This window comes from Hippocampus comes, unplaced genomic scaffold, assembly GCF_001891065.2.
Source record: "Hippocampus comes isolate QL1 unplaced genomic scaffold, H_comes_QL1_v1.1 scaffold1, whole genome shotgun sequence".
Classification (NCBI taxonomy): domain Eukaryota; kingdom Metazoa; phylum Chordata; class Actinopteri; order Syngnathiformes; family Syngnathidae; genus Hippocampus; species Hippocampus comes.
In genome coordinates, this window is record NW_017805010.1 from 3,198,433 (window position 1) to 3,214,215 (window position 15,783).

General features: G+C 40.4%; 1 protein-coding gene across 2 annotated transcripts; it reads right to left on the reverse strand.

The window, feature by feature from the left end:
- Positions 1-1,405: 1,405 nt before the first annotated feature.
- Positions 1,406-14,777, reverse strand: hck (HCK proto-oncogene, Src family tyrosine kinase). 2 transcript variants are annotated; one of them, XM_019863152.1, is made up of 13 exons: positions 14,505-14,777; positions 9,321-9,434; positions 8,516-8,549; positions 7,772-7,865; positions 7,578-7,673; positions 6,057-6,160; positions 4,983-5,132; positions 4,598-4,750; positions 4,320-4,502; positions 3,493-3,569; positions 2,867-3,020; positions 2,628-2,759; positions 1,406-2,105 (listed from the first exon to the last, which is right to left on the reverse strand). In XM_019863152.1, the coding sequence occupies exons 2-13, from the start codon at positions 9,420-9,422 to the stop codon at positions 1,903-1,905; spliced, it is 1,482 nt and encodes a 493-aa protein (XP_019718711.1). In that variant the 5' UTR covers positions 9,423-9,434; positions 14,505-14,777; the 3' UTR covers positions 1,406-1,902. The 2 variants fall into 2 exon arrangements, with proteins under 2 accessions (XP_019718711.1, XP_019718709.1); XM_019863150.1 differs by having other exon boundaries at positions 9,321-9,437; positions 14,505-14,774.
- Positions 14,778-15,783: the final 1,006 nt, after the last annotated feature.

Sequence of the window (15,783 nt, forward strand, 5' to 3'; positions counted from 1 at the left end):
TATATATATATATATATTTGGAACACATATTTCCAGGATTGTGTGTGTCACTTGAGGACATGTTAACACACTTGGATTGAATATGGATGGAGGACAGGATCCTGTAGTTGTCAAGCATAAGCAAGCAGGTAAGCCGAATTTCTGAGCTCATTTCTGCCCAAACCGAGATCACAACAGACCGTCTTTGTATTCTTAACTATTCTTGAAATAAGAAGAAACACAACAGCAATGGAGAAGGAATATGTGAAAATATTGCTTCTGACTTTGCGAGCTTATGTTCTGCAATGGCGTTTTGAAAGTGCATTCCATTTGCAAATCCATCGATTTTCTGACCCGCTTATCCTCACAAGGGTCGCGGGGTGTGCTGGAGCCTATCCCAGCTGTCATTGAGCCATAGGCGGGGTACACCCTGAACTAGTTGCCAGCCAATCGCAGGGCACACAAACGACCATCTGCTCTCACAATCACACCGAGGGACAATTTAGAGCATTTATCCTGCCACACATATTTTTGGAATGTTGGAGGAAACAGGAGTACCCGGAGAAACCCACAGAGGCAGGGGGAGAACATGCAATGAATGTGAGTAGAGTCGTCTCCTCACATATAAAGAACTAAAGTCTAAATCAAACTTCCTGTTCCTCTGGAATTACCATCCATCCATTTTCATATCCGCTTATCCTCACAAGGTTCGCGGGTGTACTGGAGTCTATCCCAGATGTCTTTTGGCATTCGGTCGGGTACACCCTGAACTGGTTGCCAGGCAATTTCAGGGCTTGCACAGACGAACAACCATTCGCGCTCACAATCACACCAAGAGACAATTTAGTGCTCCATTAACCTGCCATGCATGTTTAGGGAATGTGGGAGGAAACTGGATTACCCAAAGAAAATCCACGCAGGCACGGGGAGAACATGCAAACTCCACACAGAAAGGCTAGAGCCGGGATCGAACCCTGCACCTCTGCACTGTGAGGCGGATGTGGTAACCAGTTGACTACTGACTACCAATAAATGCCTCTTTAATATTCAAATTTGTTCTTTGAAAAGTATTAAACTCCCTTGAATTGCCACTAACAAAACAAGGTAAAACATTAAAAAAATAATAATCTGGGCTTTTGATTCTACATATAGAATGAACATCATGTTAATCATCATTTCTTTATAAACATTCCAAAAAGACCATTGAAAAGTCATTTTTATTGTTTAATATTTCTCTTAATGCGAGCACTTTATTTGGCCTTTACATGAAAATATAAGTTATTTTTCCAAAGAACAAAATGAAGGCTAATATAGTACCGTATGTGACTGAGCTTTCTTTCTTGCCCAAATGAAAAACTAAAGCAAAATATAATTTAAGCATGGGACAAGGCACAAAGACAAAGAAATGTTGATAGCCAGCACTTAATAGTTTTAGATTTTTTTTTAAACTTTTGACTTTGCTCACCAGTATGCAGTTGAATGCTCAGTTTGAAATGAACAGCACAAAGCGCTTTGTCAAACCTGTTGAAGTATGTATTGGGAAGTGCTTGTTGTGGTAAATAGAAAAAAAGGCCTCATTCTTTCTAAAATTTGGATCAACGAACTATCCTTTCAACTTTCACTACTGTTTTTACTATTCATAATCCCACATACTTTTGTAATCTATTTTAAAAAATGATGCAAATTGCAGTCACACGCAATTCATGAGACTTTGACTTTTGATAACACAATCGCTGAAAATGAAGGAATCAGTCAAAGTGGTGCGTTTGTTTTCCCCAAGAAATTTCGTCCACAGCCTGCTGAGACATCAGGTTATTAAGGGGTAACAGATGAATGTACACAAGGACACATAGGAAAATACTCTCAAGATTTTGTACAAATACTCTACATCATGAAGTGGCACAGAAACGATGACTTTGTGAGTCATGGTTGCTGCTGGTACTGGCTCTCTGTGGCTGTGTAGAAATCCTCCAGGACACTCTGCAGGTAATCAAAGGTTGGACGGTCATCCGGTTTGTTCTTCCAACATTCTAGCATGATGTCATAGAGTTCCTTGGGACAACTGTCCTGACGCTGCATTCGGTAGCCCTTCTCCAGTGAACGGATCACCTCTGGATTGGTCATCCCTGAAAATACAAATCACTTCATGAAATTCACCATTGAAATTTGGTAAATAACAACGTCTTGAGCATTGAGAAGCATTGAGACGGAACTCCTGTGGATTGATTTGCGATGGCAATCAAATCTCACGACGGATTTATCGCATTGTCAAAGATTGTGTGGTCGTTAGATGAAGGCCGCTTCTCAACGGTGACCTATGATCGCTCTGTCCTACGTTATATCATCCGCAAGTGGAAATGTTTTTGCAGTTCCTTATTAACGTTTGCGCACATCGATCTCCTGCATGGGCTCCAGCTATGGAGATTATGCGCCCCCCCCCCCCCCACCTGCACTGAATTTAAAGGGAAGCAAGTTGGCTGTGTTCACGGCCGCCGCAAACGCCCTGATCTAACTGCACGCATCTTCGAAAATAGCAAAAGAGAGAAAACTCCACCCACTGTTTAATGACAATAGTGACTTGAATGATAAATTGTGATATTGGGGATAGGGGGGAACAGCGTATGCTGCATCAACACCGAAGTTGTTACCTGGGTACGGTGTGCGTCCATAACTGATGATCTCAGTCAGCAAAATGCCAAAAGACCAGACATCTGACTTAATCGTGAAACAGCCGTAGTTGATGGCTTCAGGGGCGGTCCACTTAATGGGAAATCTTGCTCCTGGAGAACCATAAAAGAATATTCCAGCTCATACGTGGAAAAAAAAAACTAAAATTCAGGCAGCTAATTGAAGACAAAATTAAATAATACTGTGTAGCATGTCGTACCTTCTCTTGCTGTGTATTCATTGTCTTCGATGATGCGGGCGAGGCCAAAGTCAGCAATTTTGCATACTAAAGCCTTATTGACCAGGATGTTGGCAGCCCTCAAGTCTCGGTGGATGTAGTTCCTTTGCTCAATGAAGGCCATACCCTCCGCTATCTAGGAATAAACAAGTCACAGTGGAAGAGTAAGAACCAAAACTTCGCGCTGTGTGTGACAAAATGAAAAATCTTTCAGTTAAGTTGCAGAAGAGACTTTTCAGTTTCTGTTAGCTTCAATTTGTTGGTTTACCACTGCAGCGATACCACTGCAGTGATACAGCATTACACAATCTGTGTTATGTTACAATGTGCTGTCTGTTGATTAGAATTGAAACAATAAACTACAAAGGATTATTAGGAAGATATTGAAAAGAAAATAATGTCATACAATTAGCAGAATAAGCTTTTTTTTTTGCCCTTAAATCATACATTATGACTACGGTGGGAAAATCACTTTCATGCCTTACTTTGGTCTCATTATGCGTGTGGTTCAACGAATCCAACGTAAGCCATATTCACATTGCAACATTAACTGTGGATATTTTCTAATTAGACGGCTGAAGCTCTGAATGAGACTGAGGGACTATTACCTGGGCAGAGAAGTCGATCAGCTTGGGAAGTGGGATGCGACTGCCTTCATCACTCTTGAGGAAGTCTAACAAACTACCTGCATACATGAGCACAGGCATACATCTTAAAGGTAAATCCATGTAAATGGGGCTTAGTCATCTTAATTCCTTTAATCTCAGCAGCAGCCCTTCCCAGTTTTCGGGCAACAGGCGGGGTACTGAACTGGGTGCCAGCCAATCGCAGGGCACACATATTGACAAACAGCCATTCACACTAACAATCACCCCGAGGCACAATTTAGAGCGTTCAATCAGCCGACAGACAATTTAGAGCGTTCAATTAACCTATAATGCATGTATTTGGAATATGGGAGGAAACCGGAACACCCAGAAAAAACCCACGCAGGCATGGAGCACATGCAAACTCCACACAGGAAGGCCGGGGCTCAGAAATGAAGCCCATGACCTCTACCACTGTGAGGCGGATGTGCTAACCAGTCAACCAGCGTGCCGCCAAAAAATGAAACGTGAAATTTTAAATTAATTAAGAGGGCATATTTTGCACGTGTGCACTTATTTTGTTCATATTTAAAAGGGCATTTTTGGCATATATCTGCTTAGAAAGTTCTTGGTCCTGACCTCTCAATGTCATTTCACATAGTAAATGCAAAACTTCAAATCAAACAAAATCTAAATGATAGCTATCTGTAGTTATTGGTTATGTAATACAACAGTGCTAATGCTAATGTACTGAACAACCTGCTTGTTGCGCGGGTCACTCTCTCTCTCCTTCTTTGGATTGAACTACAATTAAAACCATGTTCGAGTATGACAAGACTTACACATACCTTTTTCCATCAATTCAGTGATAATATAAATGGGCTCCTCCTTGGTGACCACAGCATGGAGTCGCACCAGTTTGTCATGCTGTAAAGTCTTCATCAGGTTGGCCTCAGCCATGAAGGCTTCCACTGACATGCTCCCAGGTTTCATGGTCTTCACTGCTACCTTGGTGTGTTTGTTGTATGTAGCTGAACACATAACAACATTGAACGCAAGACAGTGAAATGCCGCCCTCCAAACAGACATCACCACAGAGTGGGAAAGGTGCTTGAATGTGTTGTACCTAGCCAGACTTCTCCAAATTGGCCAGCGCCAAGCCTCTTCTCCAGCTTAAGCGATGACCTTTGGATCTCCCAGGCGTCTTTCTCCCAAGGCTTCTCTGGTTTAGGACTCAGGCAAGGGTTGGTCAGGGTCTGGCAAAGGCCATCGCCTTGCTCTGGACGGAATGAGAAATTGATTTACCCGTACACGACCTGTTACAGTATATTTTGATTTTATCATATTAACACAAACGATCTTTGGGTCAAAAAGTTTTATAGTTCAGTTAAGGTCAGATGAGAGTGCAAATTTAGCATCCGATAGTACAACAGATATTGTCACCACATAAAGATGGTTTAGGTGTTTAGATCGACTTCCTCAAGATCAAAACTAAGGAAAATCATACTCACTCTTGTAATGTTTGACCATCTCCTGCAGGGTACTGAATGTGATCCGGGGAGAGATGTAAAATCCTCCATTGTCCAGCATACGGATTTTATAATGTTTAACCGTATCACCAGATGGGCCATCACTGTCCCTGACGGACAGGGAGAAGCTTCCTGTGAGAAGAAACCACAAGACCATTCATGCTCATGCATATATTTTTTAAAAGTCATCATGTTTGTCATTTTCATCTTTTGTGGTTATGTTGGACTTTGGGTTTGACTTCACAGTAGCTTAATTCTCTTTTTTGTGTCTTGATAGTGCAACGTGTTTGGTCGCAGTTTGGTTATTTCCCGTTATTATGTCTTCCCTTTCTGCTTGTTGTGTGATTTTCTTCAGGTGGCCTCATCAGCGCTCCTCCCCGTCAGCCAAACAGCTCCCTTCGTTCTTGCTTTCCCGACTTTTTACACCACTGTGAGCATTTTAAAAACACCTCTTCAATTTCTCCTATACACGGTAACCAAAACCGGACTCCTTGTTGGGAAGATGGGATGGGCTGAACGGTGGCTCATTTGGATGAGACAGGACTGGTCCATCAAAACAGGCAAATTTCAGCGAGGCTCAAGAATAGAGGGTAAATGTGCTATAATTTTTGAACCTTGAGGTATTTAAAGCATATCAGACACGACACAAACTGCTTTGAATTGTGACACATCTCCCTGCACGCCAAAATGGAGGCATATTGTCATCATCTTATATTAATAGAAGCATTTTTTTAATTATTGCTTTAAACATCTCCTCTGGATGATGGCTGTCTGCAAAAATGGGCCGCATCCCTAGTTGAACAGATCATTCAGTTCTACCCTAGAAATGAAATTATTCATAAAAATAACAATCAGAATTATGTTCGGTTTTTCATGTTTTCGGGGGGAAAAAAGAAAAAATGACTTTGGGCATTATTTTAGGAGGGTCACAATATGCAAGAGTTCGATATCAATCAAATTGCACAATTTCGTGCTAAAATAAGTTTGGAACATTTAGCTTTAGTGGAAGTTTGAGCTGTGCTAAGTTTTGAATCAACTGCACTAAACTTGACTCACCCTTGTTGGTCTCACTGTCTCGGATCATGAACGATCCAACTCTGTTCCCAGGGGCCAGCAGCTGCCTTTCGGCATCTCTCCTGCTCACGCCCTTAAAGAACCACCTCAACAACAGGAAACAGTCATGAGAGCAGAAACCACATCTCAATCCAAAAAAAGGTTCACTTTCCCTTCAAGCTGTGTTTTGTGCTTTTATTTTACACCACTGCCATGCTAAATGAATGTATTTAGATAAAATCACATTTGAGCTCCCCAATCATGAAAAATGCAGCTTAATACAAAGAAATACAGTTTATTCATTTTAGGTCGAGAAATATCGGGGGAGGCAGACAAACAGTTTGTACATACAGATTCCATGAACAGCCTTACACGCCCAAGAAATAACATAAACAGACCCTCACCATGTTTAATGTCTCTAACTAGTGTTGGTTGTAAAATGTGTACTGTATTTATACTTTTGATTCATATAGTCATCTCTTGATTTTGTATTGAAGTCCACATTTGTCATAGGCTGAACTGTATGCTTTATTTTTAGGTGTGTCCCAGCAAAAAAAAAATTAAAAAAAACAAAAAACAAGGATTGGATTATATCTGTCTACATCCCAATCTCCGATATTAGTACTCATGCACAAGCAGCCCATTCCAGACGCCGCTTCTACTCTTCTATTCAGCTGTGTCTTTTCTCAATACCTACTGTCGCTGACTTTGTTTAAATAGTATCACTTGATCAAGTCTCTTCGAACATTTCATACACAAAAAAAAAAAGCATGCATCATTCCTGCTGATATTGTATCAAATTGATATCGTATCGGACAGTATACTAGGTTGCGATATCGGTATCGTATCGGAAATGAACGAGTTGTATGGGACCATTGTGTCATGATTCTGTTTGTGACCAACAGGTGGCACTGTAGGGCTCTCCCTGCAGCTGCACACCTGTTGGTCGTTGTCTAATTAGTGCTTTAAAAGGACTCCCAGCACGATCACTCAGTGTCGGGTCATTGTGTTTTTGTTGCTGTCGTGTTAGTTGCTGTCATTGTTTCTGTTGGTTTGTTTTTAGCTTATGACATGGTTTTTGTTTGCTACTTTGGATTCGTTTTGTTTTCCAGACTTTGTGGGCTCTGGATTTCGTTTCCTTAGTATTTTAATACAACTTGTCAAGTTGACCCTGCTCCTCCCTCCTGCCTGCTTTTTGGGGTCCACCACCACCGCGCAACGTGACACATCCCTACTAATTTCGTGCTCTTCTGACTCATAATATTAAAAATACATTTGTAAAGTGACGACACTGTCAGAACCTCATGACGTCAAGGCAATTCATTGATATGCTTAGAAAAAAGTGTTGGCAATTAGTCCTTAATCTTCGGGTGTATTCTTTAATATTAGAGACCACAAAAGTTGCGCCATGGCAGCAAAAGACACATTCTCTTCTATTCCTTGTTACAAACCAGATCAGCCTTCTAATGATGAAGTTGTTATTGTATTGTAAGGTCATAGTGTTACTTGTGTAAGTCTACTTACTCCTCCGCCTCCAGGGTGTCTTTCGCAATATAATTGCTGGGGATGAAGCCTTCTTGACCTGTCGAGATCGACATCGCTCGCCACCACTCCCCTGATCTAAACAGAGAGACAACAAAGGATATTCATTGATTGAAATTCGTTTCTATAAATGAATCAAGCCAGAAAGCAGATATGTCACTGGTGGCTCTACTCACTCCTCCAAAATTTTAAGTCTGTCTCCCTTCTTGAAGCCAAGGTCTCCATCATGAATGGCATCATAATCGTACAGTGCGATAGCAATGGTGTCCCCTGCGTCAACATGGAAGGAGAGAATGTCGTCTGTGTATATTTGAGGGCTCATAGTTGAATATCCATCCTTAGATTTGTTTCATAGCAATGTCAATACCACACATACCCTCACCTGCCACCCTCACTAAATACTTTATATTTAGTGTCAACTCCTCTTACGCTTAAACCTGCCTCTGTTAATCATAATGGTAGCTTCTGGAGCCCATCCGCCGCACAAGAAATGTCATTTGTCTCTTTAGTTGAAAAACGTCAGATTATAGTGATAGTTTCCTATTTCCATTACTGTATTTCTTACAGAAACAATGATAGGATATTGAGGTGGCCAAAAAACATCCAGCAAAAAAAATGATGCTCAATATTCGAGGTTCCACTGTACTTAATATTAGGCACTTGTCAGTCATGTGACTGACCATCCCGTTTTAGTGCTGAGATCTTTGCGACGATGACATAGGATGCCATCCCGTTGCCAAAACTACTCTCTTTCCTTTGCGTGTTGAACTTGCTTGCTTGTGTGTACTGCCCAACATGGTGCCAAGCAACGTTGCATAAGTGCGAGGCCAGGCAATGTAATACATTACAGAGGATGCAAATACAAGTAGTGGAGGGTGACGATAAAGCAGAAGAAGAATGTAAAAGAGAGTTGTACAAACCATCTGTTATGTTTGCATTGGAGGGTGTTTTGCTCTGTGGACAAAAAAAAAAAGAATTTGAGTACATAGTAACACATGAAACAAACATAAGTACAAGCACATATTTGACAGAAAGGAAGGGCTTATTCTTATCAGCTTTAAATATCTGGGTCTTGTTGGTAGGTTTTCACTTGCTCAGTATATAAAAAGCAACCAGGAAGTAAAACTAGCTGTGTGCGCTATATCATGCTGCATCTAAAGGTTGAGTGATCTTGGTTGTTGCTTAATAGTGAGGTTTTAATCACGCATCTCCAGCCTTTTTGACGCTCTGCTTCTGCTTTCATCAATTCTCCTTTCTTCACTTTGTGTGAAAGACAGGAAGCAACGGCCAGGGGAACCACACTTACTAGCTGGCAGCAGTGCACTGCTACCCAGTCCTTCCAATTGTCCAAATTCCCTGGACCCAAATCTAACCATTCCTAATTTGCAACCCAACAACAATTTTATGCGGACTTTTTGTCATATAACGACATGTATTTTTAGGATAAAAGATAAAAGTGGACGGGTCGGCATGGCGGTTCATCACGTCCGCCTCACAGTGCAGAGGTGCAGGGTTCGATTCTGGCTCCGGCCTTCCAGTGTGGAGTTTGCATGTTCTCCCCGTGCCCGTGTGGGTTTTCTCCGGGTACTCTGGTTTCCTCCCACATTATTGAAAAAAAAAGTACAATCTTTCGACTGGACTGGTTGGATTATTATTTTTTTTGTTTGTGTTAATTTTAACTACATTTCTATCATAGTAACTGCTTACAGTTTTAGAATTTCCTACCGTGGGATCTTTGACGTAGTGGGTTGCCTGTGAACTATTCTGCACCTCACTCTTCCCTTTCCGAAGATAGTCCCGGTCCTCCTTTGAGCCCACACAGCCCATGGTGACGTCCTCCTACTTGAGAACGAGAGCAGAAGAGACTTTGAGATGTCATCAAAGAATTCCTTTGCAATATTTTTTTTGAAAGTTTTGTTGTTTTTAAACGTTACTAATAGCTGTGGTTAACGTTTATGGCTTGTAAGATTGTTAAAATGCTACTCGAGTATATCATGACTTCATATTACGCTCTTGTTCTGGAGTATCCATTGAGCTCCATCAGAGCACATCCTGTATGTACAGCATGTAAGATGCCTATTTGAGAGATTTTTTAAACCATCTCTGATTGTACAATACTGTCTTGTATATATCGCCAATATCCTCCTGACTACCAGTAGTTCAAATTTGTCCTCTGTAGAGGACATTTGTGAACCTAAATATCTCCCACCCAGTGCCTCCAATCGCATTAAGTCCTTTTGTTACTCTAAAGAGGACATTCAGTGCTTTCCAATGATACCAAATTTGTAGGGGTTACAAAAAGTAAGAAAATGGCTTCCCTCAGTGCAAGCACTTTTTATGGGAAGAGGAAAAGTAATACTTTTTATCGACCACATTTTGTCTTGAAATGCTGTTGGCATTTTAATTATAAGACTCTTATGAACACGTTAAAGTGTTGTTTGAGTTGTTTTAAGTGTATTTGAGCCTGTTTAAAAAATGTAGTGGGATTTCAAAAATTTCTTTGGAGGAGTCCAATTACTTCACATAGATTGGGGAATGTCAAAATAAATGTGATTGGACAACATTTTTTTTCCTGGTAGTCAGGAGGATAAGTCTAAAATGTGACTGGGAGCCAGACAACTAGAAAATCACTAGATACGATATATAGAGGACAAATGCTCCTTTTGACATTTATGCAGTCAGCTGACTGCCCATGCGATATCTGGAGTGCAGTTTCGCTTGATGTTTTTATTGACTGTAACTGTGTAAGAACAGAACCAGTCAGCTCAGATACTGTGGTCATATAAATTTTCGCATACAACCACACTGAACTGCTTCGAGACTTTCGGTCATTGTGTTGAGATGAGAATATACCAAAAGAGTGTGTGTGTGTGTGTGTGTGTGTGTGTGTGTGTGTGTGTGTGTGTGTGTGTGTGTGTGTGTGTGTGTGTGTATAGCCCACCATCAGAAATCTATGTAGCCCAAGGGTGTCCAAACTTTTTTGTTTGAGGGCCGGATACAGAAAAATAGAAGGATGAAAGGGCCACTTTAAGATTCTTCAACTTTTTTAAACACGCTTAAGTCAGTCAAGAAAATATGCATATATTGTTTGTAGTGTCCTCAGTTTTCTGTGAAAGGTGTGAAAGCAAATAGTAGAGGGGTTTTCCAAGTTTTTGGGGTGGCCAACAGCCCGCTATCCCACAGATCAGATCCAGCTCTGCACTGAAAGCAGCCGAAACCCATCTCCACATTCAGAACCAAAAACACAAAAAAAGTGTAGTTAGCTGTCCATTTTTCAGTTACTTGAGGATCATGAATGTGATGTTTTCATATATTAGGCAAAGAGCTCAAAATGGAAGAAACTTTTTTTGCCTCCAAAATTGAATTAGCATTATTCACCACAGTGTTCCATCCATCCATCCATTTTCAACACCGCTTATCCTGAAGAGTGTAGCGGGAAGTTGCTGGAGCCTATCCCAGCTGACTTCGGGCAGAAGGCAGACTACACCCTGAACTGGTCGCCAGTCAGTCACAGGGCACATGTAGAAACAAATGACTATACACACCCACATCCACACCATCACTAAGTGGAACCGATCCCACGCTGCCGGCACACAAGTCTGGCGAGTGTACCACTACACCATCAGCGACTTCCACTACAGAGTTGTGAAGATAAATTGTGTTGTCCTTTTAATCACAAATGGTTTGTATCTTTGAATATGGAGAAAATTTAACAGTACGCACTCCCTTCTCACTCTCCCCATCTTCATGTTTTTTGACTAACCTTCCAGCCCATGTCAAATGTTTTTTTTTTTGTCATGCATGCCGCTGAAAAATAGATGGCGGGCTGGCAAATGGCCCCGGGCCGTAGTTTGAACACCCCGGTGTAGCCCCCAGTTAAGACCCTTCCAGCATTTTATGTGATATTGTAGAATATATTTAGGAATTATTTTCTCAGCACCCCTATGTATTGGACAAGTCCTCCTTTTGCCCTAGGAGAGAAAAAAAATCGCAATCGCATGTGTTAGTAGTTTGATACAAAAATATTTTTTTTACAAAGGTGTTAACAGTTAAGCATGACTTATTTGCTTTTGCAAGAGAACTACAATGTTTTGACATTTTTGGTGAAAAGTTTTGTTTTACAGTATGTGTTAAAGGTTTTGCAAAAATAGCCAATAGTTATGAATAAATCTGCTGAAGCCATCAGAAAAAAACTGTAATTGTTGGATATAAATATTAAAAGTTTGAAAGAAGTTTTCCTTTCTGACAAATTTTGTCAAAATAACCAATAATGACAAAAAAAAATGTGCCTAAAATGAAAAACAGACTAGCGATGATTTCAACTTTTCATCTCTGGCACCATGAGTCACATTTCAACGGGATAGTTGCTATGCCAAGAATGTTTCGTCGATTCATTCATTTTAATGATAATGAGCATTGCAATGTCAGTCCTGACACATCGGTCCTTGTTTTGTGCGGGGTCTCGTGGTTCTATCCATTTACAAGCGCAGTTGGTTGACTTTAAGGCACATGGGCTGGCACTCCCAGCCAATATATCGTCAACAAGGAAATAAGTGGGGCTCTCTCGAAATAATTTCAAGAATCATCCACCACTTCCTGCTGTGTCAATGATATATCACTTGTGTTGTATTGTATTGTAAATTGATGGAGAGATGATTTAATCCTATTCTACAATATGGCTATGTTCCTTCTAATATATTGTTTAGCTTTGTACAAGTGTTAGCTAAAACACTGACGTTTTTGAAACATTGGCAAACGAAAGCATTTGTGTGTCAATGTGCGTGTTTTGCTGAGAGAGATCATGTCATAAAATGGATAGGGAAAATTGCTTTCAGATGAGCTTAACCAAGGAAGTCCCACCAAGGAATAGGAACTGGGCAAACGATACATGAAGATATTCAAGTGAACAAGAAAAAACAAAAGAGGAGGAACCGTGTGTGAATTTAAATGAACTTTAAATGAACCTGCAGGGCTGAACAGGTATATTGTAAGTAAATGCCATGAATGGTGTATAAATAGAATAAATGACTGGGTGACTGATCTGTGGAGCATGGTTGAAAGTGGCATATTATCTGTATAGTTGCAAATCCTTAAACATGTGTGTAAAGAATAGAAGTTAAAAATGTGAGTGACTGATGAATGAGCATTGAATCAGTCACTTTGGCCCACTTTAAGATAATCAATAATACTGGCTATGATTTATTTAGTGTGGTTTTTGTGATGGCCCGGTGCTCGAGTGGTTAGGGTCCCCCCCCCCCAAAAATGGGATTTGGAGGTGACAAATGGAGCACACTTAAGTAATTTGCAAAGCAGCAGCACAGGGCGCCATGCTCAAATACACCTTCGTCTTATTTTCATGGCCCAGAAGTGTTTTTCACATAAATATTATTAATATAAATAATATTTCATCCAAATAATTACGAATTCACTGTTGTGTTTAGTGTTATATGACATAATCAGACTCATGAATTAATTCGGGTTGGATCTACACCGTCGTAAAAATTAGGATCCCCTGTATGTACAAGCTTTGAAATTTAGTGATTACTTTGCTCTATTCCCTTTTATTTTCTCTTTTGATTTCTCCTGGTTCCCATTTTGGGCAGCAAACTAGAGTTTTGATGCTGGGCTTAAATTGTACCCTCTGCTGGTTGCGATCTTATTGTGAAAGTCATTTCTTCAAACCAGCAACTCGAAAGCATAACTCAGTTGATCAGGGGTGTCAAACTTGTTTTAGTCACAGGCCACATCGTAGTCATGTTTTTTCTGCATAGTCATCTAATCTTATTACATACAATACAGTATTCTTAACATGTTCCTGTTTTTGATTGATGTATACATTTTTAACAACAAATTGAATTTGCAATCATAAATCACAAAAAGCAAATATAAATCTTTAAAAAAAAACTACAACTTTTGCTTGATTTATAATAAGAAGGGATTCGGCAAAAAAAGTAACATCTGTTAAAAGTGAAGAATAACAGCATTTTATCTGCTCCAATAAAAATACAAAAAAAAGAGTTTGGCCAGAAAAACAACTTTATTTGCTTTAGATTGCCATTTGCCACAAACTGTAAAGTGATTGGACCAGCCTGACGTGACCAGCCCCTGTCTTAGAATTTGACATTTGTCATAGATTGATTTAATTCGATCCACAAAATTGATGATTGAATGAATCACATGTTTACAGGACACGTTGCACTGTGTTTCATGGAACAGATAAGAAGCAATGTCTTCATGATTTATCAGTCATCATTAGTTGACTTTTTATGCTAAAATGTTGAATGAATGACCAATAACGTGGAGTTTACATGCTCCTTTGCATAATTGTGGAGGTTATTGGACTAAATTTTGCATGGAATTTTATAGTTTGCAAAAGAGACAATAAAATAATGATTTTGGGTATGATGTAATGTTGGCATTTTTTTAAGAAAAGTTTTCATAACACACGGAGGATTTCTCCCATTTTAAATAAATATAGGCTACATGTATATATATTTTCAAAAATCGTGCATTCGTGCATGACTATGGCCTCCTATTGCATGACATATTTATTTATTTGTGACAACACATGGGAACAGTGCTAAAAACACTCAAACTCTTTCAACACAGATATTTTCGTCCCGACGGACCACGGATAATTTAGGATAATTTAGTGAACCTGTGTGAATCTTTCCCAGGATTAAAAAAAAAAAGTTTAAAATTGGAAAGGCATCAGTCAGGTAGGTGCACGCTAACGTTTTGTTGATGCTAGGATAAAATCGCTCGAAACTCCAAACTAATTCACTCACTGTATTTTTGATCACACCTGATGATGAAAAATGTTTAATTTCATTTTTAGGACAATTTGGCTTCCTTAGCTCGACAGTGATGTCACAATACAAAAAAAAAAAGGAAAAGAAAAACACTCACCGCCGCTTTAAACGAGCACTCCTATGACGACGAGTTTAATAAAATTCTTCTGCCAGAGTCCCGGGTCCGAAATTATTCCTCATTTCGTTCTAGCAGCTTCCATTGCCAATGTGCTTCAAAATGAGGAGCACAGCAACTGCGACTTGGACGAGGAAGTTGGGAGTGTGCTGCTGTTAATCTTGAGCGAACAGACGAAAAGAGGAACCAGCTCTCTGAATCGTCCACTCTTACATTAATTGTTTGATTTTGCTTTCATTATATTTAACAACACCGCCGTTTTTCACGATGCACTTTTTCTTGCATTGAAAACATTTTTAATATGTAGGCCATTATAGTTAATGCCGTTATATCTAGTCTTTTGGTTTAATCCGTTAGAGGTCGCTACAGAGAGTCGTCCTTTCCCATCTAATCTTCCAACTACGTCTTCCAATATATACAGTGAGTATGAACCCTCTCCCAGGTCCTCCTCTCCCTCTAGCTCCATCCTCATTGTCCTTCTACCAATAAACTCACAATCTTTCTGCTGAACGTGTCCTAACGTTCAAGGTCCGGTCTCTCTAAATTTGTCTCCAAAACATCTAAACATGACTGTACCTCTGATGAGCCCATTTAAAATTCAGTTCAGTTTGGTCACTCGAAAAGAGAACATTAACATCTTTAGCTACCATACATTATGGCTGGCTGCACCAGTTTTATGAACCTGTCCATTGATCCATCCATTTTCTGACCCGCTCATCCTCCCTCACAAGGGTCACAAGGTGTGCTGGAGCCTATCCAAGCTGTCTTCAGGTAGTTGGCGGGGGACACCCTGAACTGGTCGAGTGTTCCATTAACCTGCCACACATCTTTTTGGAATATACCCGAAGAAAACCCAAGCAGGCATGGAGAGAACATGCAAACTCCACACAGGAAGGACGCAGCGGGAATCGAACCTTGCGCCTCTGCACTGCGAGGCCAACACGCTAACCAGTCGACCACCCGGCCACTCTTTTTTTTAACCAGGGGTTTGAAATCAAGCATCAAACAGAATGAAATATTTGTCAGGACATTGTGTGTGTGTGTGTGTGTGTGTGTGTGTGTGTGTGTGTGTGTGTGCGTGTGCGTGTGTGCGTGTGTGCGTGCGCGCATGTTTTTTAATGATGCCTTGACAGATATTTCTGGGGTCAAGCTGCTGTGGGAGGGAGGTTGCATATGGATGGTACAGTGGCACAACAGCAGCTCACCAATTGCACACAAGAGAAAACCACCAGCTCTCAAGCATAATCCTTAATCAGCAGCC

Excerpts from the sequence above, each read along its gene's own strand:
- hck (XM_019863152.1), bottom strand. The coding sequence starts at position 9,422 with ATGGGCTGTGTGGGCTCAAAGGAGGACCGGGACTATCTTCGGAAAGGG. Across the intron at positions 6,161-7,577 it reads GACACCCTGGAGGCGGAGGA|GTGGTTCTTTAAGGGCGTGA; the intron begins GTAAGTAGACTT and ends CCTGTTGTTGAG. Across the intron at positions 4,751-4,982 it reads GATGGTCAAACATTACAAGA|AGCAAGGCGATGGCCTTTGC; the intron begins GTGAGTATGATT and ends CATTCCGTCCAG.